Source organism: Megalops cyprinoides, chromosome 15 (genome assembly GCF_013368585.1).
Source record: "Megalops cyprinoides isolate fMegCyp1 chromosome 15, fMegCyp1.pri, whole genome shotgun sequence".
Classification (NCBI taxonomy): Eukaryota; Metazoa; Chordata; class Actinopteri; order Elopiformes; family Megalopidae; genus Megalops; species Megalops cyprinoides.
This window is the reverse complement of record NC_050597.1, coordinates 29,429,243-29,453,607: the sequence shown is the minus strand read 5'-3', so window position 1 is coordinate 29,453,607 and position 24,365 is coordinate 29,429,243. Positions and strand designations below refer to the sequence as shown.

The following is a 24,365-nucleotide window of genomic DNA, read 5'->3' as shown; positions in this document are numbered from 1 at the left end:
GCCAATGAGAAACATCTGGGCCCTCAGGCCCCCAGGCTCTGGTGATATATTGTGGAACGTGGAGGCTGAATTTACTCAGCTCTCCCCTAATGAAAGTGGTGGGAAGGGGGCTGTCATCTGGGCGTGTGTTTAGGTGGGGGGAGGGGCCCTCAGGGTGGTGCAGGGGTTTGACACCCAGGAGTGGGCCTGGGAAGGGAGCGAGTTGAGAGTATCCTTTAGACCGCACAGGCTGCTGGGAGCCTGGGGCGTCCGCCAAGCTGCCTGAGTTACTGGCAGGAACTCAAAGGGCCCCGAGTCACAGAGCCTCGATCCATCCACATGTCTCTTCCCTGGCCTCTCCCTGCTGTCTCTCTCTCTCCTCACCCCCCCTTCCCTCTGTTCAAATCTTCACTTGTAACACCTACCAATTATTTTCCTCTCTCTGTACATCCACTCATCCCTCTGCCTGTCAGACATTTCAGCCACGCCCCCATCCCCACACCCCCCGCACATATCGTTTCCCTTTGCTTTCAGTCTCCTGCAACTTACTTCCCCCCCTTTCACAGAAGATTCAATGCAGACACCAGTGTATTGTCATTTGTTGCACTTGGTTTTGGCCACAGTGGTTGCATTAGGAGTGGTTTGGACAAGCGAGGCAGATCTGCTCGAGTTTAACAAGACAAATAGTGTGTGCTCTTCCACAAAAGATTCTTTCACTGTCTCATTTTTGGGGCTTTGCAGATGAGTTTAAGGGAGCCCTCTCTGAATGTACCGTAGCTTGGAGAGAGCTACAGTGTGTCTCAGTATTCTTCCTTGCCATCTGACTCCTATTGGAGCTCCCACTGCACATCTCTCTCTCTCTCTCTCTTTCTCGCTCTCTCTCTCTCTCTCTCTCGCTTTCTCTCATTTCTCTTACTCTGTCTTTCCCCACTCTCATCTGTCTCGGGCCCTGGAAGACTGCTACCTTGAAAAGACCTCCAGTGGAGGGCCTCACGTTTACGGATGAGGACAACTCTGTCTTCAGAAATGACCTCTTGGCCTTTGCTAAAAAGCAGCTGGGAAAGGGAGCATCATCAAACACCCCTCAGTCAGTAAAAGGTCAGCTGGATAAGTGAGCATCTTCAAACACTTCTCATTCGGTTTTTTTTTCAGTCAGGAAGAGCTCTGAGTCTCAGTGTCACAGGGGTTTTGCCGTGGGGCGATGTGCATTTGAGTGGGTTCCTTGCACTTAGAGTCAGGAGGATATATCAGGAGAAGCACAGAGAGACAGATCTTCTCTTCTTCTTTCTTCCTTCTTGTCCAAGGCATCTGTTGTTAACACTTCTACCTTTGCCCCACCTGACCTGCAGTGCTCCATCCTGTGTTCAAGCTTTAAGCCTGGGTGGTAGTGTGTGTGTGTGTTCGTGTGTGTGTGTGTTTTCGTGTGTGTTTGTGTGTGTGTGTGTTTGTATGTGTGCATGGACTCTTTGTTCTCTTCCTGGCTTTGATATGTGTTAGGAGGCCAACCCAGATGGAGAGATGTCTTGACTCTGCTTGATTGAACTTGAATGTGTGTGTCAGTCAGCAACGGTCTCCAAGAGCCCTTCAACCCCACCATTGTATGTGTGGTGTATGTGTGTGTGTGAGTCGGCTGTAGAGCGGCACAGAGAGAGCACATCGCCTCAGCCTGCTATCCCGTTAACAGCTTTCTACACCCCATTAAGCTCCTTAATGAGTTACTAATGGTCTAATTACAAGCCACTGTTTACTGAGAGACGGGCAGCGGCGTGACCATGGTGATTAATGCCTCTTACTAAAGGATGACCCTCGCCCTCCCCCGCTATTGGCTTCACACCAATCAAAGTGCTGATGGACAGGGGACTGGTCCAATGGGAGGCGGTAATGTGGTGTTCACAGAGACTGGTCAGTGAGGAAGTGGAAATGTGCCACTGTGAATCAACAAGTGTAACCTGACATGGCATTACCTATACGAAGCAATGCTATCTTACCATCTTTTATTGACATACATCACTAATATGACTTGGGTCTTAGGACAGTCCAGCCAGTTTGTTTTAGCTGGTCGTGTCTTTCCATACGCTTCTGTGTACTAGAGTGTAAACCTTATTTTAAGGTCCGGTTTCTCTTCAGCCATAAGTAATTTCATACTATCTGTGAATTACTTCTATCCCTCTGCTGTACCTAGCACCAGCTGAGATAGGGCTTGGGGTCGGTGGAATGTGGGATTGCGCCGGAGACGGAGTGCAATCAGCCTCTCCAGCTGCAGCCTGGACACTTTTTGGCTTCACGGGTGCAGAGCATGATGGGAAATATGCCACCCCCAGCTTGATGGCTTGGTGGGGTAGAGAACGCCACCGTTCTGGACATGCTCCTTGGGTCAGCAGTGTGTGTGTGCATGCATGTGTGTGTGTTTATACAGCATGTATATTGTGCTATCCAGCAGAATTTGTGCATGTGTTTTATCAAACTGTACCATTTTTTCAGTGTTTTCCATTTGCGCATGTGGCCTGTTCAATACAATGCAGTTGGTAGACTGCTTCCCGTATATCCCATGATCCATCTTATTGTTTCTTCATTCTGTGAGAGTATATGTGTGCGAATGCATGTGTATATCTATTTGTGTGTGTGTGTGTGTGTGTGTGTGTGTGTGTGAATGCATGTGTATGTGTGTGAATCTGTCCCTTGTGCATGTGTGTGTGTGTGTGTGTGTGTGTGTATGTGAATGCGTGTGTATGTGTGTGAATCTGTCTCCTGTGCGCGCGCGTGTGTGTGTGTGTGTGAATCTGACCCCTGTGCATGTGTGTGTGTGAGCCGTCAGTGGTGTGCGTGTATGCGCCTGTGTGTGGGCCATCTCATCTTCACTCACCCGGAGCGGAACGCCAGTCATTTCCTCTGCCTGCCTGGCTCAACGCAGGAGTGGGTGTGATGGAGCTGAAGGCTGGAGTGTGTTCACTGTCACCCCTGCAGTGCCAAAGTCTGTGTGTGTGTGTGTGTGTGTGTGTGTGTGTGTGTGTGTATGCACGTGTGTGTGCTTGTCATTGCGTATGTGTGTGTGCAGTACACCAGACTGGCACCTCTCTGGCTGTGTCCAGGAAGATGTGGTATACCAGCTGAGTTCACCTCCCTCCGGGCTCTCCGTGACTCAGGTACAGCCACCCAAGGGCCCCAGTGCCGTAGGCTGCAGCCAGAGCAGGGAAAGCCCGGGCTTTGTCACGTCCTCGCCGGGTGGCCCGCGCTCCCCCTCTCCACCACAGCTCCTGGTCTGCGCAGGGATTCGGCAGGGAAGGGGGGGATGGGGTAAGGGGATTACAGAGCGCGCTGCTGACACAAACCCTTTCAGACGGTGCGCGGATGACACCTAATCCTGTGGCTGGGGATGTGTTTACACGTATTACAGTCACTGCCGCGGCTCCTGCTGCCCTCCATAGAGTGTCGGAGAGCCCTGTACACACACTCAGCTGCCCCGGGGGGAAAGCTGAGTGACGGGACGCTGTTAACGGCTCTCTCCTCCAAGGAGACGGCACCGAGCTGCGGCTACCAGAAGAATCATCTCTGCAGTGCTTTTCAGTCATATACCTATATGTGAAAATCTTATTCAAAATACTGGCAGTCAAATACTGGAGAACTGCACTAGCATATTTTTTGTCATTTATGCGTTATGAATTATTTGCATCCTTATCCAGAGTGATCTACATATGTTTTATGTGATATGGTTATTGAGCTGGATATAGTTAGTGAAAGGATTCAGATTTGTCCTGTTCAGAAATACAATAGTAGTGCCCTGGATTTGAACCTGGAACCCTCTGGGTTCCTTAACTGCAATGCCACGCTGCTTCTTCTTTCAACAGAGCATCAGTACATGTAGCTGAAGGGGGAGAGATGATGGTTCATGATGGTGGTTGAGTGGGGGCCCTTGGGAGAGAGAGAGAGAGAAAGAGACAGGGAGAAAAAGAAATGGAAAGACTGACTGAGATTGAGAGAGAGGGAGACAGAGAGGGAGAAGGGGAATGAGAGAGAGAGGAGAAGAAAGAGAGAGAGTGGGTAGTCCGTCTGGGGCGGACGGCAGGGGCAGTGAAAGCAGCTGCCATTTTTTATCAGCCTAATGGCTGCAAATGGGCCTGCAGAGTGCTGCAGAGCTGGGTGATATTAATTGGGGGGGGGGGGGGGGGGGGGGGGTTCCTGGCCTAATTGTGTTATTTAGGCTGGGTGAGCGCAGGGGGAGAGAGAGGCAGGTGCGCAGTGAGTGTGAGAGAGAGGACCAGCCCAAAGGCCAGTCTGCTGACTGACAGCACTCCCAACACAAAGTGAGCTGTAGCCCTAATACCAGAACTGCACAAGTCTGTAGACTGGTTATTGATTAATAATTAATTAATTAATTGTTAATAATTATTAATACAGGTTTTGTAGACATTGCAAGAAGACTGAAATCAGACTGAGCTGAGTGGTGGAGGAGCATGGACAGGGAGAACCAGGGAGCCAATGGTTAATGGCCCTTATTGTGTGAGAGTTCCTCATGGTGGTATCTGACCACTGTCATTGTTGCCAGTCCAAGTGCATTGTGGGAGTGCTGAGAGCTACAGAAGGGAGGGCACGTTGCCGCATCGTGCACCCCCACAAAAATCCATCTCCTGACGACTCATGCCGGGCCTCTGCTCCCTTCTTATTGGGTGATGCATACTGCCCTGAACAAACTCTCTACCCGCTCCACTAGCCTGTGATGCCCCCCCACTGAAAATCAACCCCACCAAGCCCCTCAACACTTCCACAAGCACCCCAGGTCTCTGCTGGCAGCTCTTTGGCCAACCCCTTTCAGGAAGACACAGGTCTGTAGACACAGCCCTGACCCCTTATAGGCCCTCTGATCCTGTCAATGGCCACTGACCAAAGCAGGGGTTAAAAGATGAGGAACCCACAGAACTCCCCACCTTCTCACATGCAAGGGGCAGCAGGATTTGCGCAATCAAAAAATGAGCTCCTCATAAGCCACAGGCTTGCATATTACATTATTGCATTGTTATTTTTCTCAGACTAATCCCCCCCCCCCCCCAAACCACCACCACCACAATATACTGCTTTTCATCGCAAGACCTAACCAACATATCGGCACATTTAGTTTCATTTATTTAATATATGAGCGTGAACCCAACAGTTAAATAATGGAGAGCTGTTGTGAAATTCTGTGGAGATGAATAGTCTCTATTGTGTCAACTTGTTTCCCTGCCTAAAGTGCGGTTTCCCCAACGCATGGAAGGCTGCCAGAGCCCCTCAGGGCTACCCTGAGATCAGTTATCAGTCCCTGGGGAAGCTCCTCTACTGGAACCCCTGGTTTGCTGCTGGCGTCTGGAGGCCTGAGATGTATTGAAACATTTAATGATAAGGTGCAATCGAGGGTTAATGGTGTGGATCGACCAGCACCCCAACTATCACGCCTTCATTGTGTTGTGACTATATTCCACGCACCCCCCACCCCACTAAATGAGGTCCTGAGGCCCTGGCTGCCGCGGTTACTGTAATTACCATAAATGAATCATTAACAAAGTTTACTGAACAAGAAAGCTAATACCCTATTTTCAGTCAGTGAACAGGGTGAACTCTGAATGCAGACTTTAAAGAGCCACTTTCATCATTACGCGCGTTTCCTGGTAGAGAATGAACAGAATGAACCCCCGTTTCATGGCTTGTGTGGCTGTGGGAGTGGGACACACACACCTCCTGAAGGAAGCGAAAAAAGGTGGCGGTCAGCGGATTCCTTAGTACATGTTGACTCATGGCACAGTGGTTGAAACAGAGACAAAAACGACCAATACGAAAACAGACCTGATGATAGCTTTGTGTTTTTAATCCCCCCCCCCCCAACGGCCTTTGCAGGGGTGAAGTGTAACAGGTCCTGGATCCATGGCGCTCCCGGCCACACCTGTAACGCAGAGCGTGCACAGGAAGCAGGGTAAAAGGTAACCGGGGCCTGCATTGTAACTGCGCTTGTTTAGGCGCAGGCTGTGAGAGGTGTGTCTGGGCTCAGGGTGGATGTGAGGGAGGGACGTTCAGGGTCACTGACTTTGGGCTCATTAAAGGCCGGCGGTAGACAGCAGGGGAGGGTGGTGTGGAGGTAGGGGGTGTGGTGGTGATGTTGGCAGGGGGCAGAGGGTTGCAGGTGGTGTTCTGGCCCATCTGTGGAACAGGGTGGCAGAGCCAGGGCGGGGCAATGCCAGATACACAGAGTTTCACAATCCAACAGAGGGGCGAGGCCTCTCAACAAGGTGACTCACGGTGCAGGTGAGCTGTCTGTGGCTTCACCGCAAGGGTGAATGGTGAATGGTGCACCTCTGTCTGATGAAATGTGCTCAGAATGAAAATACGAGAAAAGCTCTGTGGAAAGTGTGTGGTTGGATGTGTCAACCACACAATGGGCCACACAGCTAATCTATAATGGCTTGGCATGTCCAAATAAAAAAAAAGTTCTCATGGAACATCTGTAGATGCCTTTTAACCACTAAGTCCTGAAGGTCTCTCTCATAAACAACAGAGGGGAGAAGGGGAGGAAATGTCAGTTAAACCTGATCAGTGGGCTTTGGGAATGCCAGCACAGGGCACACACACAGATATTCTATTTTAGTACCAGATATTTAGATCCTGGGGCTTCTATCAAGAATCACAGTGAAGAGCTGGCAAAAAAGCTTCAACAATAGCAAAGACAGAATTTTCAGCAGAGTGGTCAAAATATAGAATATCTGTGTTGCACAGTTAAAGGAACCAGTAAATCAGAACACTTGCAGCTTCAACAATGCCAGAGGCAGAGCTTTCAATGTGTAGCACATGGAGCTGACTGTCTGGTCAAAATACAGAATATCTGTGGTGCAGCACACACTAGACGGTGACATTACTGCGGCCATTAGGGGCCGTCCTGAGACATTCCAAGAGGCAATTAGGAGTTTCCAGACCTTTGTTTTTTAGGGAGGGTGGGGGGCGCCGCTGTGTAACTTAACGCCGTCTGCTGCTGTTCTCCAGAGCAGGGCGGGTCTGGGGGGGGATCTGATAACCTCTGGGCCTCCTGGCTGTTGGAGGCTGGAGGGCACCCCGCCGGCCCAATCCCTCAATCCAGCAGCAATTAGTTCTGCCTCCTCTCTGCCTGAGCGTGGGGAACCGCCACGGCACCTCCTCTTCAAAGGGAAAACAAACCCTCTGTCTGCTCGCTGGAATGTAGCCCCAGAACGCAGACTCCGGCTTCAGAAAACCAGATCCCCAATTTCTGTTTTGCCTTTTAAACATGATCTGCCAGGTGGAAACGTGAGAGGGCCTGGCTCTGCTGTTAAAGTAACGGGGCCGAGCTTCGTGCACATCGGCACGAGTCGGCAAAACCGCCGCCATCGATCCACCTGCTTCTCTGCCAGCCAGCAGCTCGGGCCATCAGCCAGATATCTACCTGTTGGCCGAGTTATTCATGGAAGGGCAAGGATGATAGGATAGGCCTTCAACAGCAAGTTATCCACTGCTCAGGGAATCCAAGTAGATCTTCCGAGGATCGTCGATGCTCCCAAGACATCAATGCCTCTGGAATCCGGAGCTGTTTTGAGCGGCGATGTTGCACGGATCGACACGTTTCGGAAACGAGCACAGACATTCCAGCACACGCCCACCACCAACTATTTAAAGCGCAGCCTGGTCTCCCACAGCAATGTCTTGTTTTTGCTTTTTCAAAAAAAAAGAAAGAAAAATGTGTGAATTGAAAAATTCGGAGCGTTGCTAAATTTAATACGGCTCTGGCGCTTGAATAAGCGTGGGCTGGGTCAGTGAATCCGCGCAGCTTCAGACCTCAGACCAAAACCATGAGAGCTATGCGATTTGGTGGAGGGGTTGCACTGCGGGGGGGGGGAGATGCGGTGTGATGTGTGGCTGCCACATTCCCTCGTTAGAGCCTCCCAGGACACTCAATTAGCCCCCTGCGACACCGTGGTCTAATCCACTCAAACTCACACAGTCGGAGGAGGTGTCCAAACCCCTGTAAGCCCTGTCCAATCCCCTTAGAGCGTGCTAACGGGATTAGGCCAGGCTTAGGTGGCGGATCTCACCCGGCGCTTCTGCGTATTCCTTTACAGGCAGGGATCCAGCCCTGTCCCTCTGCATCATACGCTCTCTTACACACACACACATAGACACACACACACACAAACACAAACACACACATTCACTCACACACACACACACACACGCATACACACACACACACACACACACACACACACAGACATACAATATGAACACATACGCACACACTTATACATGTACACATACACACACACAGTTTACTCACATGAACTCACACACACACATGCAGAGACACAGACATACATACACACACACACACACACACACAAAATGCAGGGCAAGAAGCTTCCCAGCCTCCCAGTGTGGCTCTGTGTGTAAGGGGCGCAGGGGCCCAGTTTGGGGGGTGAGAGTGCTGGCACACTCTTTTGGCAGGAGCTGATAATGTCGTCAGTGCCAGGCTGTTAACCTCGGGCAGCGCAAAACGGGCAGCTGCTGGCGAACTACAGAGAGCTGCACAAAAAAGACCAGAAGCTGAAAAAGACCAGGCTAATGTGTTGACTTTCTGGCCTGTACTGTTGGCCGACGCGCACTGTTCAGTACACACATAGAGTTGACAGTACACGCTGATTACTGAGTGGACTTCTAGGAGCGAAACGGGCCATGTAAGTACGTTTGGCTCTTCCTCGACCCAACAAAGCTCATCTGAGATCAGTGAATGGAAGTGAACGGAGCAAGCCACTGATCTGCTCATTTGCTGAGCTCTGATCTGAGATCAGACTTTAGGCAGGGAGCAAAGTAGGGATTTAACGCAACTATGGCTGGCGCACCCACAGTCTCCCACTCCACGTGTGTGTTCCAGCAGCGCATGAGGCTACAGTTTCAAATTTCAGGAGGCAAAGATGCTGCACAGGCAATTCAAACAGCTCATCTATAAAATGTACAAGATAGAAGTAATTCCCGGATATGGGCGCCTGATAAGACCAAGCCGAAAAAAGAATAAGCCTCTTGTAAATGCCTCTGTGTAAATACCTGTCCTAATGTTTGTTTGCTTTTGTGTGTGTGAGCCAGTTAAGCTGATGTCTGTGCCAGAGGAATGTGGCATTTCTGAGAATAATTGGTGCCTCTCCTCAGTATTTACTCAAGGTGACTCTGTTCATTTTGCCATGTTATCACAGCTCTCCCGTAAGCTGCGTCACCTTCTCATACACACTCGTCGTGTTCTGTGAGTGCCAGACAAGACTCCGCACGCTGCAACACCACACCAAAAACATACAGTCCTGTGGATGTATGTGGTCCATGTAAAGGTGCCCTTTAGCTGGTAAAGACACAGCTGGGCACTCCTCTGAAAGTCTTACCAAAGGTTGGTGAGGAATGTGGGAATCACTTTTTCGCAGTCAAACAGATGCAACTAGCACGTGAGTTACGCTTGTACTTGGGGCACACTCGTGAAAAGGGGCCTGCGTGGTTGTGTGGTAATCATGGGCCTAGCCCCGAAGGCGGAGGGACGCACCCCTCCGTTTGATCGATGGAGCGTGGCGTGTGTTTTCGTTCCCCTGGGGCAGAGTCTGGGTTTGACTGAACGCGCTGTGGCCCCGGGTTGGGGGGCCTGCGTTGGAGGCGCCGAGCGTGGCGTGGAGCGCGCTGCCATGCACCTGTGCTTTGCAGGGCTTTTTTGCTGCCCCTGCTGCCAGGGTTTGCTGTTTCCTGCAGGGGCCAGAGGTGAAGGGGGGGTGGGGGGGGGGATTGGGGAGTTGTTTTGGGACGGCAGGGGGGTTATTGGTGGAGGGGAGGCGGGTGTGGTGTAGAGAGGAGCCACCTCCTTTAGTGAGTGGTGAGCTCACTCCTCAGTGTCACAGCAAAAAGCCCTGGCTAATTAAGCCTCTCATTCTGATTACTGCCTCTTTCTCCCTCCCTCCTCTCTCACTCCCTTTCTTCCTCTTCTTTTTCACTCTCTCTCCCTCCCTCCCTCCACTCCACCTCTCTGCACAAACCTCCATTAATGTGACCCTCCAAATCTGTCTCCAAATCAGTCTTAATAGGCCCTACCCACACATACACTCCATCACACACACACAGGGGTTTGTCTGCCTGTGCGGTGCATATGTGCATGTGCATGTACATGCATGTGTGTGGCAGAGTGTGCATATGCACTTGTATGTGTATGTGTGTGTGTTTATGTGCAGGTGCGTGTGTGTGTGTGCACATGTATGTGTCTCCATGTGTGTGTGTGTGTGTGTGTATGGGTGAGTGTGTGTGTGTGTGCCCATGCTCAGCTGTAGCAGAGGCGTGGACATGGTGCTCAGCACAGATCAGGCTGGAATGCAGGCAGAATGGCACACAATGTGTAAATCACTGCAGCGCAGCGACACCCCAGTGCGTAGTAGTAGGTGCCTCTTCTCAGCTTCTCCAGTCTTTCTTATGGGAAAAGTAAAAGAACCAGACTCTGACAAACTGTCTTTCCGAGCACTTGTAATTGCCCGTTAACAGGTGTGTGGCAGCTGTGATTGCTCTTTATGAGGAAAGTGAAAAAGTTTAAGCTGCACCCAATCAGAAAAAAGATGTCGCGGCCACGGGAGGCTTCAGGGAACAGCGCCACAACTGCGTAGCGTGTTGACTCTCCATTGACAGCTCTTGGTTGTTCTGTCCTGCCAAAATGTGTTTTGTGTATCTGTGTGGGTGTGTGGATATTAGTGAGCGTTTGAATGCATCTGCAAGTTTGTGTTTGTTAAAAGAGTATGTCAACGTGTGATCACGTTTGTGTGTGTGTGTGTGTGTGTGTGTGTGCGTGTGTGTCACACGGACACTCTCAGAGTTCCCAGAAGCACATGCACTAATGCACAGCTGTGCTCTCTCCTCACAGGGACCTGAGTGAGAACCTGATCCAGGCCATCCCCAGGAAGGCCTTCCGCGGAGCAACGGACATTAAGAACCTGTGAGTATCTATCTTATCAGCCCTTGTGAGTGCAAAGGCAGGAGGTAAAGGCAGGACTGCAGTCACAGCACTGCCACGCCGCAGACGATCAGGGGCGCGTTATCGGCTACCGTGCTGATAACGCAGACGTCCCGAAATCACTCGGCGGCTTCACTCCCCCCTTTTTTTCTTCATCAAGATCATTTGCTGATTTTTTGAAAGAGAGCTACGTCTGGTTCGCACCTGGTGTCTGCAGCCTTCATGTCAAAGATGTGCCCACAGCTCATATCACACATGCTCTAAGGCTATGGAATGGAGGCCCAGTCTTGTATTTTTGCTTGAGAGACAGCACTGTGTATCGCTCCTTCCATCACGCACACATACATACACACACACACACACACACACACACGCACGCACACACGCGCGCACACACCAAGCCATTTAAAAACCCACATAAACGTACATACGCACACACTCATTCACCAAGCATACAAAGAGACACACGCAAGCGTGCACTTGCAGAAGTGCACATATCAGCAGACGTCTGTGTGGGAATGCAGACTACACATGCTGTCGACATGATAAACTCTGTCTGGTGGGTGTAATTAGTTACCCGTCAGTTAGAAAAACAGATGTGAAATAGAGGCTGCTCCCTGGCCCATACCAGCAGAAGTGACTTTATTACTATTGATTTGCCCTGTAGTAATTCAGGCTTCCTCTCATCAATAATGCCAAACTTCCAATGATAAGCATTATAGATTTCCAATGAATAGTCTGTGTCCTTTGGAAGATGCAGGGGTCTGTGTATTTGTGGTTAATGTTGTGTTTATCAGAACAGATCATATGCATTAATCATGTGTGAGGGCTTTGCACACTTGTTTTGTTGATGTGCCTCCATGTCTTTTCACATGTCTATGTCTGTGTCTATTGTATTTGATGTATGTGTGTACATCTGTGTTTGTGTGTGTGCCTGTGCATTTGTGTGGATATGCATAGCATGTACTTGGATGAATGCGGGAGGGCAAATGTCTGTGTGTGTGCGCGTGTGCATGTGTGTGTGTGCGTGTGCGTGTGTGTGTGTGTGTGTGTGTGTGTGTGTGTGTGTGTGTGTGTGTGTGTGTGTGTGTGTGTATGTGTGAGTGTGAGTGTCTGTGGGTGTGTGTGTATGTGTGTTTTTGTGTGTGTTGGCCGTTGTATACAAACACCTGACTAACACGCCTTTCTCCTGCACATCTACAGTCAGCTGGACAAGAACCACATCGCCTGCATTGAGGATGGTGCTTTCCGTGCTCTGAGGGGGTTGGAGGTGCTGTGAGTATCAGAGGATAGCACCTGTGGATAGTGCTGTTCCATCATACACTACAGCATAGCACAGCTGGTCCCACACATTGTTTTCATCATTAAGAGGTCAAAATACCAATAACCATAGCTGAAGACAACATCTAAACATTGCTTATAGAGCTCTTTACCTTTTGTTTACAACCATCTAACAGGCATGTCTGAGTGGAGTTTGAAATGCTTTGGTTTTCCATTAAATGTCAGTGAGTCAAATGATAAAACCCCCCATGCAAAAAGGTTTGGCATGTCACAGCAAGCATACACAATGATGTCACAGCAAGCATACACAATAAGAGGTCAAACCAAGCACTTTCTCTGGGTTTTACTGTCTCATAAAATCACCCTGACCACCTAATGTAGCCAGTGTGGATATAATTAGCCTTGTGGATCATGCATTACCTGTACCCACAGAGCAGAGGTAATATGAGATCCTCTGCTATGACACATGTTCACAGCTGTGTTTATGTTGCCTTCTCAGTAGGGGAGGAGGTTGGTGAAGGGTAGGGTGCATGGTGTCTGCTGGGATGTTCTGCCCTGTATAGCGTAGCTGATGCCCATGGAGCCAAGGCATCAGCAGTCCAGACACTGATCTGGGATCTGTGCATTCAGTCACAGCCTTCCTCAGTCTGCCATCTGACTTGGAATGAATAATCGACAATTTAATGATTCAGTCTCTGCTGCAGCAGGCACTCCCTCTGTCTTTCTCTCTCTCTCTCTCACTATCTCTCTGTCTCTGTAGCTCTTTGTCACTCGGTGTGCCCAGTTCCTGTGCCCCCCTCGTTCCCCATCTGTGCAGAACGAGGTGTTGTTTTCCCCAGTGGGGGTGGCACAGAGAGGGCGGGGCACACCAGGGAACGGTTTTGTAAGGCTGAGGCAGGCGGAGGCAGACCTCGTCTGAGGCAGTTTACACAGGCACTGTTGGACTCTGACTCATTACTATACATTTCCTTATCAAATGCCTGGTTGTAAGGTGAATTGCATAGTTAACAATTTGGGTATTTGGGTACATTTATTTAAAGTCAGTTCGTTTCTGAAGCAAAGGTGGTTCAGATCCTTGTTCAAGGGTACAACTTATCATTGCAAAGGTCCCTTTCCCTAAAGACTGCACTCACAACATTTTTGAGGAATGCGCCCCATGATGAAAGATCTTCCCTCTCTTTCTCTCTCTCCTTCTTGCAGGACTCTGAACAACAATAACATCACCAGCATTCCCGTCTCCAGCTTCAACCACATGCCCAAACTGCGGACTTTGTGAGTAACCCCCCGATTCCTCAGCACCACGGCTCCGTCCGCTTGGTCACAGTTCACAGCAGAGAGCTCTCACACAGCAGTATCTCCTCATCCTCCTCTCACCTCTAAAGGGCCCAATTATAGCATTCCAAAAACGTGCGCAGAGCAGAGATACATTATCTTCCGGAGTCCAGAAGCAGCTTTGGTCTGAGGGCTTCAGTGCCCCGAAACAGACTTCTGTCTGTACTGGTTCAGCTGTATGCCGTTCGGACAGCATGCTCCAGTATTTCCAGATAACAGGCACGACACGCACCAACTGTCATCAGCCTTACTTCTGAGAAATGAAAAGGGAGAATATTTAACATGTGTTTTCCTCAAGAAAGTGAGTATAGAATACTGAATGGGAGTGTTACAATTGAAGACCTTACAAAATCAGCCCCCCCCCAGAAAACAATGTCCCAGGGCAAAGTGGTATTAGTCAACCAGAAAATAATCTCTTCACTATAAAGGCTACCCCTCCAGCTCAGCATAATCAAGACAGCAGAACATGCTGAACTGAAAGAAAAAAACACACTTAAAAAACACTCCTATATCATGAGGTCACACTGTGTATATTCTGTGTACTGGGTATATTTTAATGTATTTTATTTTACTTAGTTTACTTGCTTTCAAAGGATACAGCAGAAAAACATTGTGTCAAAGATCAGACTGGTGGTGTGGTGACATTTTAATATGCTTCTGAGTGCACTTCATCCAGATGTAGTAGGAAGTGTAGGAAAGTTTCTTTTCGTGCTGTTTTTTAACACCTAGACACTATTGTCTGAGCCATACAGCCTAGCAGGCAGTAGGAAAGGGTAAATTCCCTCTGTGAGGTCCTATGTCACTGTAGGCCAAGCTGACACACACTGCACCATTCCTGGGAGTCTTGGTTGCAAGCCACTGGCCACAGTTGGGCTGTGGAGAAGCCAGCAACCATTTCCTCCCCTCAGGCCGAGAACACACAAAACAACTGTCCCAGAAATAAACACAGAAAATCTATTGTCTAAAGATACTCGCTGAATGTGGAATTATGTGCGAATTAAAACAATTACGATCACAAAAAATTCACAAAATGACCACAGTTTCTCTTTATGGTTCATAATTTTCCCCCCTGTGGGAGTTATGAGTGGGTAATAGCAGGTCCAAAGCCTCACCGCACTCTCAGGCTGATTTCAAATGGTACATTTTGGGAATGAGAGGCCCTTGTGAAAGATGTACAGATATGCAGCCTTATTGAGAGGGAATAAGGTACAGTAGTTTTCAAAATAAGATACATATCATTTGGGGGAATGTGTCAGCACCTCATGGCACCTCATGTTTGTATTAATCTGCCGTAAATCAGGGCACCTTTAATTTAATTTTGGTTTGAACTTTTACTGCTCAACACCTACGTGCATGATTAACACACGCGCACACACACACACACACACACAGTCAACACTGCTATGTGTGGAATGCTATGGTCCAGGTACCACTAACTGTGGTTGCAGCACACAAATGATTATTGAGATTGCTTTCTCTCTGTGTTTGAAAGACTAAATTGGGTAAAACCACAGGAAGGATACTAGTAATTGTAAGAAAAAAAAGAATTGTGGCGAACCTGAACTGTGAAGAGCTGACATTTTGTTGCTGTTGTCACGGTGCCATCCCCCTCCAGCCGACTTCACTCCAACAACCTGCACTGCGACTGCCACCTGTCCTGGCTGTCCCAATGGCTCCGCCAGCGGCCCACCGTCGGTCTGTTCACCCAGTGCACGGCCCCGCCCCAGCTGCGAGGGATCAACGTGGCCGAGATCCAGAAGCATGAGTTCACCTGCTCAGGTATGAGAGACAGTGACAAGCCTGCCAACTGACCGTTTGGCCGCAAGGCCTTTTAGTCTCTCCTTTTCGCATGCCCTCAGCCTTTCTGTGTTGGTTGTTGTGGTATTTTACCTTGCTCCCTGCTCTTCATGGATTGGGCTCTGTTGTTGGGTGCCACTGTGCGAATAAGCCCTGATAAGCCTGCAGGCAGTGGGAAGGCTCCCACAAGGTTGGGAGGTCAGCAGTCTCAAGCCTGGATCCAGTATTGTTCGGCCACCTGTGTACCACTGTGGGACCCCCTCTGCCAAATTCCTACCCCAGCAGTGCGCACCACAGGACCCCACCTCTCCCTCCCCAGCCCCCCTGATTCCACCGCAGGCACAGCTGGCAGGGGAGAAGCCCCTCTCCTTCCCTGCAGTGGAAGGCACATAAAAGAGATACTGGAATAGTTGACCGCGGGCCAGGTACTGAGGTAACACCCCCGCTGGGCCAGATGGCACTCTCTGCCTGTTTCCCAGGACGGCAGACCTGTTTTGCTCTGGGTTATCGGCACGGTTTTGCTGAGTCTGCATGAGAACCGCAGCAGTCATGAGGCTGTACCCCAGGGGCGGCAGGTGGAGGGGTCCCAAGAGGTGGCGGTGGTGATGCTGGGGGGAGTTGGGAGGGGGGTGCTTGGCCCTCTACTCATAGGCCTCAGCCCTGTGGTTGGCCCTCAGTCAGTCCAGCACAGCTCAGGTTACAAGAACTGTGGATTATAGACCTGTCTCAGCACAAGCAGGGTTTGGCTTGGGCGTAGATCCATTGGCGAATGGTATGGTGGTTCCCCTGTAGGGTTTGGGCTCTGAAAGAGCAGCCTATCGCAGTCAGAGAGAAAGTTCTCCCAAATGATAGGATGAAAACCTGGCTCCTCCTGCACCCCGGGGGCCTTCTAAGATAGAATATCGTGACCACTCATGGTGTGATAGGGTCCAATTAGATTGCGTTGGGGTGTATTTGGTTGTCAGTCTAAAGGCAGTCAAAAGGATGATGCCAGATCAGATCCTGTCAGCTGCCATGGAAAGTGACCAAAACTCCATAACACACCCATACTTACGTTCAATCGTCTAAGGACACAGTGTTCATTATGGCCTCTGTGTCAGCTGCAGTTATGTTTAGTTTTGTTGGTAGGGAGCTGGGGATGGGGACCGAGCCGATGGTTCGGGGTGTGGACAGTTTGTGTAATGGCTTGTGATTTTTATACCCTCAGATGATGTGACATGGAGTTAGCCATTAGCTCACGGTGAACACACATTCCTCTAACTATGGCTTCTCAACAAGGCACATGAAACGCAGGGGTTTGAGCTGAAGCAACAGCAGTGAAGAATGGTATTGATGGGGGGAGGGCTCTTGAGTGCTGCAGCTGGCCAAGGCTCTCATTCCCAGGCCGGCGGAGTACAGTAGTCCAGACCCAGGTTCATGTCTAAGCTGTGTCATTTGCCAGCAGTGACTGGGAGTCTGTTATGGCGGTATACAATTAGCCTTATTCCACAAGGGTCCCTCCTGCCGCTCCCTCATCCTCTTTGCGCTCACCATGTGCCCCTGAGTTGGACAGATGATGTCAGGGACATGTGCTTGTCTACTTTTAGGAATGGTGGATTTGAAAAGTTGTTTATGGTGGTGTGAAAGTATATTGGAGTATTGCATTCGCTGCCCTCCTGCGTGACTATGGAGGATGTCGTAGTGAGACAGACCTAATGTGAACTTGCCAATGCCAAGGTTGGGGGACGACCAGCAATTCCAAAAAGGTGAAAAAAGGGGAAGAAGCACAAATGACTCAAACAGAGAAGTGTCTTTTCCATCTATCTCTTATGTAGTCTGAGAAGGGTGAAGGAGGCATAACCAAGTGCTGTTTTAGTAGCATGGAACTGGAAACAGAGACACCCGATTAGCTTGAGGTGACCTAATCATGGGACCAGAGGGGTTCTAGAGTTCTGATCACATGGTATCTGGTGAGTGTACGCCTCACCCCACTGGGAGACCACATTTAACCTGAACAGTTGAGCTACAGTGGAGGGAAAATGTGTGCTGTCAGAATGAATTATCCACTGGAAAGAAAGAAGTGCTTGATCACTGAAAACCTTCTTTGGGTACCATTCCACACAGGTACCATATTTTCCATATTTACTCATTTACCTTTAATTTTATCCGGAAATATGTGTTTAACCACAGAGAATTCTGTGGTTTCATTGCCAGTAAACTGTAGGAGGATGATTATGTGATGATTATGTAAGACTGAGAAAGCCAATCTGCACATTTGGCCTGGACAGCAGGTTTTGCACTCCTGCTCTATCAAAAAGTGCCATGGGACCTTTAATGACTACAGTGAGTCAGGACCTCAGTTTGGCCTCAGTGTCCTGTCTGAAGGTTAAAGCAAAGTATTGGTTTGATGGCATGACCGGCGTTAGCTTTAAGGATGCCTTGACACCTCCTTGGCGTGCTTTAGAACGTGGTATTGGGACATTGCTGTGGCAGCACATTGCATGTGCAGTTTCCAGCAGTGCAGGGCTCTTGCAGCTTCCCAGGTCCCAGCACATGTAGTGCAGTTTGTGGCTGTAGTTTGTTCCCGGAGGTTCTCAATGGGATTATTAAATTTGGTGTCAGTTTTGGCAAACTCATGCCCTTGATTACCTCCTCCTCCAACCACACCCTAACACCTGCTATCCAGTGCCTCAGTAATTTTCTTATGCATGGTAAATTTTCTGCCTACACTGGTCTGTGGAAAAGCTTTAAAGTCGACAATGCAGTTCAGTTCAAGAGTCAGTCTTTAGTAATGATGCTTGTTCTCTATGTGCCTAATAATTCCCTTTGACCTCCAGAAGAGTCCTGACAGTGTGATGACAAAAGGGAAAAATTCGGGATTGGCATCATCTGAACATGAGCACTAGCGTCTGTGTTGTGTCGAGGTCTTCAGCTCATCTGTTTGGTTTTTTTTTTTGGAAAAAGGAATGAGCCCCCTCTCCCCCTCAGGGTTCGGGCTTGCACGGACATGCACGAGTGCACACACTCGCGCGCATGAACACTCGCACAAACAGGCGCGCGCACCGGAGCCCTGACCAGCGTGTGAACTCGCAGTGCAGGGATCATTAGAGTGTGGCTCGCTGGCACACACCATGCGGTTCCTGGGGTTGCCGGAGGGGAGGGGTGCGGTGCGGTATCTGTGCCGGGACACCTGCGTGGGATTTGGGGGGGGGGGGGGGGGGGGGGGGGGGTGTGCAGCGGAACTCCGCGGCGCTGTGGGCTTCACGGCTCACTGCCCGTCGGTCCCCCGACCCGCTCCGAGTTTCCGCTCCGAGAGAAAGAGAAAGCGAGAGAGAGAGAGAGAGAAGCAACTGTTGCATTATGAGGGAGACAGAGAGGCAAGGAAAGAGGTATGGAAGAGAGACAGAGAGAGAGAGGGAGCCAGAAATAGGGCGAGCCGGGCTGTCAGTGTCACTGTCGATTTCAACTGCTCGCCGTCCCTCCCTGTCCCTAAACTGTCGACACCTCCTCCTCCTGTTCTCTCCTTCACTCTATACAAGTAATTCCCCGATTGGAACAGCACCGAGCTGCTCATTACTGTACTTCTCCTGATTTTTTCAAGACACGATTTGCACCCAGGAAGTCTCACCATCAGCTCCTTTCCTCTCCCTTTTTAATCTGTGTACATCCATGTTGCTCTCAGTACAGGGACAGCAGCGTTTGAGGGTGGGCAGTGGACCGCTGCCAGGAGTTTCACAATGTGTAACGCAGGAGAGCGTTTTGAATCAATTGAGCCAGCCCAACTGAGAAGGGGGTCACAGTACATCCATGGAGCAGAGAGAGAGAGAGAGAGAGGCAGAGGGAGCCAGGCTGACCCCACCGCTGCAGTCTACATGCTGGGCACGCTGGTTACCAGGAAACAAGTTACTATGGCAATAGCCCACATCTGTTCACGCCCCTCTTCATCTGAACCATAGGTCTGTGGTTCTAGTTGATACCCCATAGAAAAAAGCTAAAATTCACTTTCATGCTTCCACGGCCTGAGCCTTAATCCCTTCCGCTAGAATTCGGCCGTGCCGTACTTTGGAGTGATCGCTCTCCCTTCTGCGCCATCGTCTTTCCACTGAGCGAGAGGAGCAGTTCCCGCCACCCCAGTAGGCCCCGGCGCTCTCTCCAGCTCCACGGCTCCCAGAATCCCTGTGCCGCGGGCAGCTCTCGGCTCCTCCGTCTCTCAGTCCTCTGGATCAGTTTCTCCGGTTATAAATAAACCAGCAGGCGGCCCTTGTTGCGAGCCGCTTAAACCAGAACTCCGAGAGAGGCAATCAAATATTCATGGCTGAAAAACTCCAAAACCCCACAGATTTATAATGCAGTGCAAATTAGCACATTTCAAAGTCTGTTTTATACTCTTTCTGGGTTAGGCTGTGAATACCGGAGAGCACATGTGCTGTTACTCTACATTATTGACGGGCGCAGTGCTTTTTAAAAAGACAGAGAGAGAGAGAGAGAGAGAGAGCGAGTCAAAGCACATGTGTAATGTATGTCGTCTTCAGTGGGAGAATAGGAGATGAGAGAAGAGTTGAGAGAAAAAAATAAGCTGAATTTGCAGAAAAATAGAGTGAAATCTAGTTTCACCTGGAATCTCTTTGTTCTGTCAAGACAAGGCACATCTATTGATGTTGGATTGAATTAAAGTTCCCTCCACAGATCAATGGTAATACCAGTTCTAGGCCTCGCATCCCAATCCCCAGCTGCGATGCTGCTTTTCCACTACTAAGAACCCTGATGCAAATGCAAAAATGAAATTGGAACACCTCATCTCGTCTCCGATATCTTTTATCTTATAAATGTATTTCTTATATTTTATTCTGTGTGTTCAGCGTTAATATCCATAAACAAAGCTTGCATGTATTAAATTTGCAAGTCAATGACATTGCCAGCAAAGCTGTGGAGTTAAATCGCATGCAAAGTTTCAGTTGGGGGAGAGATGAGATAAGGGAGAATTTCAGTTTTCCAGTTGCTCGACAAATCCTCCTGATCTCAGGAGAATCCTTCCAAAGATCGTAATCTCCCTCTGACTGGACAGTAGAGCAGCCACCAGTCACCTCCTAAATCCCATAATGCACAGCTTCCAGCCCAGCTTCTTTGTGGTGCTCTGTCTGTGATGTGTAAGGCTGCTGCCAGTGCATTACACTTGTGCTGTTTTCCATTTACACCGCTGTCCACCAATGTCCTTCATACAGCAGGTGGATCACCTTCTCTGTCGCTGTTAAGAAGATCAGCATTCAGTGTGCTGTCTGGATCCTGATTCTACTATAGAGGAGTGAGAAAGGCTCTGTTCAGGGACTCATTTTAGCTGCCTTAACTTTCCCTATGGCCCCTTAGACTGAAGGTGTCAGGCAGGGCTCAAACTCTTAGCACTATATTCTTCTATGTGCATTGCATGGTGTACATGTACAACAGGCGCATTAGTATCCCCTATAAACCTATTAAGAGTAGTGTGACATAAAAAAGCAGGCACTGTCACCATCATATTCATTTCAAAACTATAGAGCCGGGCTTTAGATTGACTCCTTGCAGGCAGTATTGGCTACTGTTGCTGACTGCCGCGTCCCGCCTCTTCCTGTGTCTAGGACATTCAGAGTCCCCCGGTCTCCAGCCCTGCAGCATGGCGGCCGGCTCCTGCCCGGCCATGTGCACCTGCAGCAACAACATCGTGGACTGCCGAGGGAAGGGACTTACCGCCATCCCTGCCAACCTGCCCGACAGCATGGCCGAGATGTGAGTACAGCATTTACAAAACAGCATCGCCGAGATATGAGAAAAATTTTTATTGAACGGCATGGCCAAGATGTGAGTACAATGTTTATAACACAGCATTACTGAGATGTGAGCGCCCTGTTTGTAACACATCATTGCTGACATGAGAGTTGTGTGTTTATAAGACAGCATGGATATCTTGTGAGTATGTTTATAATTCAGTTAGACCAGAATGTGAGTACAGCATTTGTAATACTGTACGGCCAAAATGTGAGCACAGGGTTTATCCAATAGCACGTATATCATGTGACCACTATGATTATCACCATCCCCACGGTGAAACTTCACTCTGGTCAAAACAGGCCGACCGGGCTTGCCGAGCCATTCGTCACGATAAAAGTAACGAAGCCCTCGTGGCTTGTGAAGGCGCTGTATTGCACTGTAAGGCGATACGTGGGCACACAGGGGAGTTCCGCTCTCACGGCCCAGTCTGCAGGCACGCGTTCTTCAGGAATCGTGCCTGGCTGACTGATTGATGCGGCACCATACGTACTCGCCAGTGCAGATATCTGCTTATCTGTCCCCGCACGCATGTGAGTGCTCGGTCTGGTTCCAGCTCTCAGCTTATCGCTGCCCCGACATCTGCCGGCACATTAACCCCTCCGACCTCGACCTGCTCCGCGTATCCCAGAATGCATCCCAGCGCCCCCAGTGACGGTGAGTGATTGCACTGGGCGGTGGCCAGCGATTAGTCCTCTGCTTGACCGTGAAGGATACTTTCATGGCCCGTTCAGGCAGGTGTAACAGGTTGTTGCTGGCAGAGGTTTGATGAAGTTAATGATTAGGTCGCAGCAGTGTGGACGGCAGTGTAGCATAGTGGTAAGGAGCAGGGTTTATAACCAAAGGTTGCTGGTTCGATACCCCGCTGGGACCCTGCCGTTGTACCCTTGGGCTAGGTGCTTAACCCACAATTGTCTCAGTAAAAATACCCAGCTGTATAAATGGATAACATGTAAAAACTGTCACCTATGTAACTCTGGACAAGAGCATCTGCTAAATGACAGTAATGTAATGTAATGTAAATGTCGCTCCAAAAAAAATAAATGATAACATGTTGGAATTTCTCAGTTTGGATGTGTCCATCACAGCAAGGCAGAGGTGTAATATTTGGCTTTGTGCTGAACCTGCACAGCAGGACTGCCTTTGTGTGATGAATTTTTAAAGCTCCAGGGGTAGTTCTGTGAGAATGTAAAATCCGTGTCAGCTTTGTTAGGGCAGCTGATTTGATGTGTGCCTGACTTGTCTTAAACAGTTTCCCTGAAGTTCATATTAATTTTCATTGTTTAGTTGATGTTTGAACTGTCACTATCATCTGAATCTGTTTAAAATGGTAGTTGTAAGGTGAACTTGTTCCTCCCGTCAGACAGCAGCACTAGGTACCCTTTGAAGCAAGCAGGTCTTTGACAGAGGTGACATACCCCTCACCATACTGTTCCCATGATGAAGGACGCAATAAAAACCCTGCTACCGCAATGTTGGACCTCACCAGGGTTCTGCACACCTCCAAATTCAGAGACATGGAAGAGTCTTCAGTTGTCCGTCCAAGCTTAGGTCACTGCTCGGGGAGCTATCAGATAGCATTGCGGGATCATTGTAATCTCTCAGCTATGAAGCCGCATTGATCCTGGCACAGCCATGACCATTACACATACCTGACTGTTGTCTCACTCACGTCTCCTGGGCTCAAACCCACAGCGAGCTGGACCATCCAAAGTGTCCTCATCTCTAAGCCAGTTCAATAAAAGAGCACATTTCCTGCAAGGCGGTGTGGAGAATTCAGCTGGAGCGACGTGTCCAATGCCAAGCACTAACTCCCAGTCTCAGTCTGGAAAAATGAATTTGTTATATTTGTAGATATATTTCAATTTTGTTGAAATGTTCAATTACATCCTCCTTCCAGTAAAGAGAGAACCCATGGATACAATGTAATTGCCAGCAAAGAACCAACATTTAGCTCTATGGCCCAGGTTTGATCCTGGTCATGTTGTGTCGAAAGTGAACAGTCAACAGTGATCGGGAGCCTATGGCAGTGATTTAATTGGCTTAGTTCTGCTGGGGATGAGGTGGGTATGTCTCCCCACTCTCAGACACCCTGTCACTCATCAGGGTGCCTGCATATTTCTTGGATGAAGTCAGATCCTCCACGCCAATACTCCAATAGGTGCATGCGTGGTGTACTGGGACACTGGTGGTTTGAAGAGACAATGGTAACTTTATAAACTCAGTTACACTGACGCTAAAATAGGTTTATCTTTGACAAAGCATAGTAGTTTGTTCATAGATCATGTTAGACAGACTTGCATCTTTCTGACCAAAGGCAGTGCCTCAGAGATATGAACTGCATGGGGATAACTTTACCGCAAGGAGAGAAAGTGCAACTTCCCTCGACTTTGGTGGTACTTTGCCTCAAACTCTCATTAAGGGGACATCGGAAAATGAAAGTGAACTCGTTTCTGAATTTTAGCTTTCGAGAAGAGCCCATTTAAAAATATCTGCACAGCTTGAGTGTTCCTTAATAACCTGACCTATTTTCCGTGATGTGGTGAGACGTGGGGTTGAGGGGGGGTTTGAGGATCTTAGGCGTAATGGAGGTCGCCGCAGCATTGCATTTGATTCAAACAGCTGGCTGCACCTCTGTCGGGCCCTGGCCTTCCCTCATGGGATTGGTCACATCGGGGCCGAAACACGGAGGCTTGAAAGACAGCGTTTCTGAAACCCTTTCCTCAACTGCCAAACTGTTACCCATCTAAAGTAATGTCTAATTTTAGACTCCTCTCACAGCTTTTTGGCTGAGTTGTATCAGAGTCTCTGCCCCAAAAAGGGTCCAGCGCTTGTAGGAGACACAGAGCCTATTCCCTCTCTCTCATCTCAATGTCAGGCCCTGAGGCCAGAACGTGCAGAATGCCGCCAGCTGAGGAATGAGATCGATATTTGCTCTTTCGCTCATCTGAAAGTTTCCTCAGTCAGCTGTAGCCTTCACGGTGCATTGTGGGAAGAGGAAGTAAGTTTCTGTGGGGGAAAAAAAACTGCTCATTTAGAAGCCATCTCCTCCATTTCCACCATTCTCTGACAGGGAGTTCCTCTCCCTTGGTGATGAATGTGTTTGCCGTACTTACCATCTATCTCCTCTCCGTTGGCTGTAGGGGCCGGAGGCTTGTCTGGCTTTCCCGTACTCCTGCCTTGAGCCCAGCTTCTCTGGCAAGCTCTG

General features: G+C 49.3%; 1 protein-coding gene across 2 annotated transcripts in view; it reads left to right on the top strand.

Moving 5' to 3' along the window:
- slit1a (slit homolog 1a (Drosophila)) overlaps positions 1-24,365 on the top strand; it is a 115,025-nt gene that overhangs the window by 51,878 nt on the left and 38,782 nt on the right. For both annotated transcript variants that reach the window (XM_036546316.1, XM_036546315.1), the window contains exons 5-9: positions 10,880-10,951; positions 12,173-12,244; positions 13,451-13,522; positions 15,198-15,361; positions 20,971-21,118. In XM_036546316.1, the coding sequence (XP_036402209.1) occupies positions 10,880-10,951; positions 12,173-12,244; positions 13,451-13,522; positions 15,198-15,361; positions 20,971-21,118 (528 nt within the window). The remainder of the gene's footprint in view (positions 1-10,879; positions 10,952-12,172; positions 12,245-13,450; positions 13,523-15,197; positions 15,362-20,970; positions 21,119-24,365) is intronic.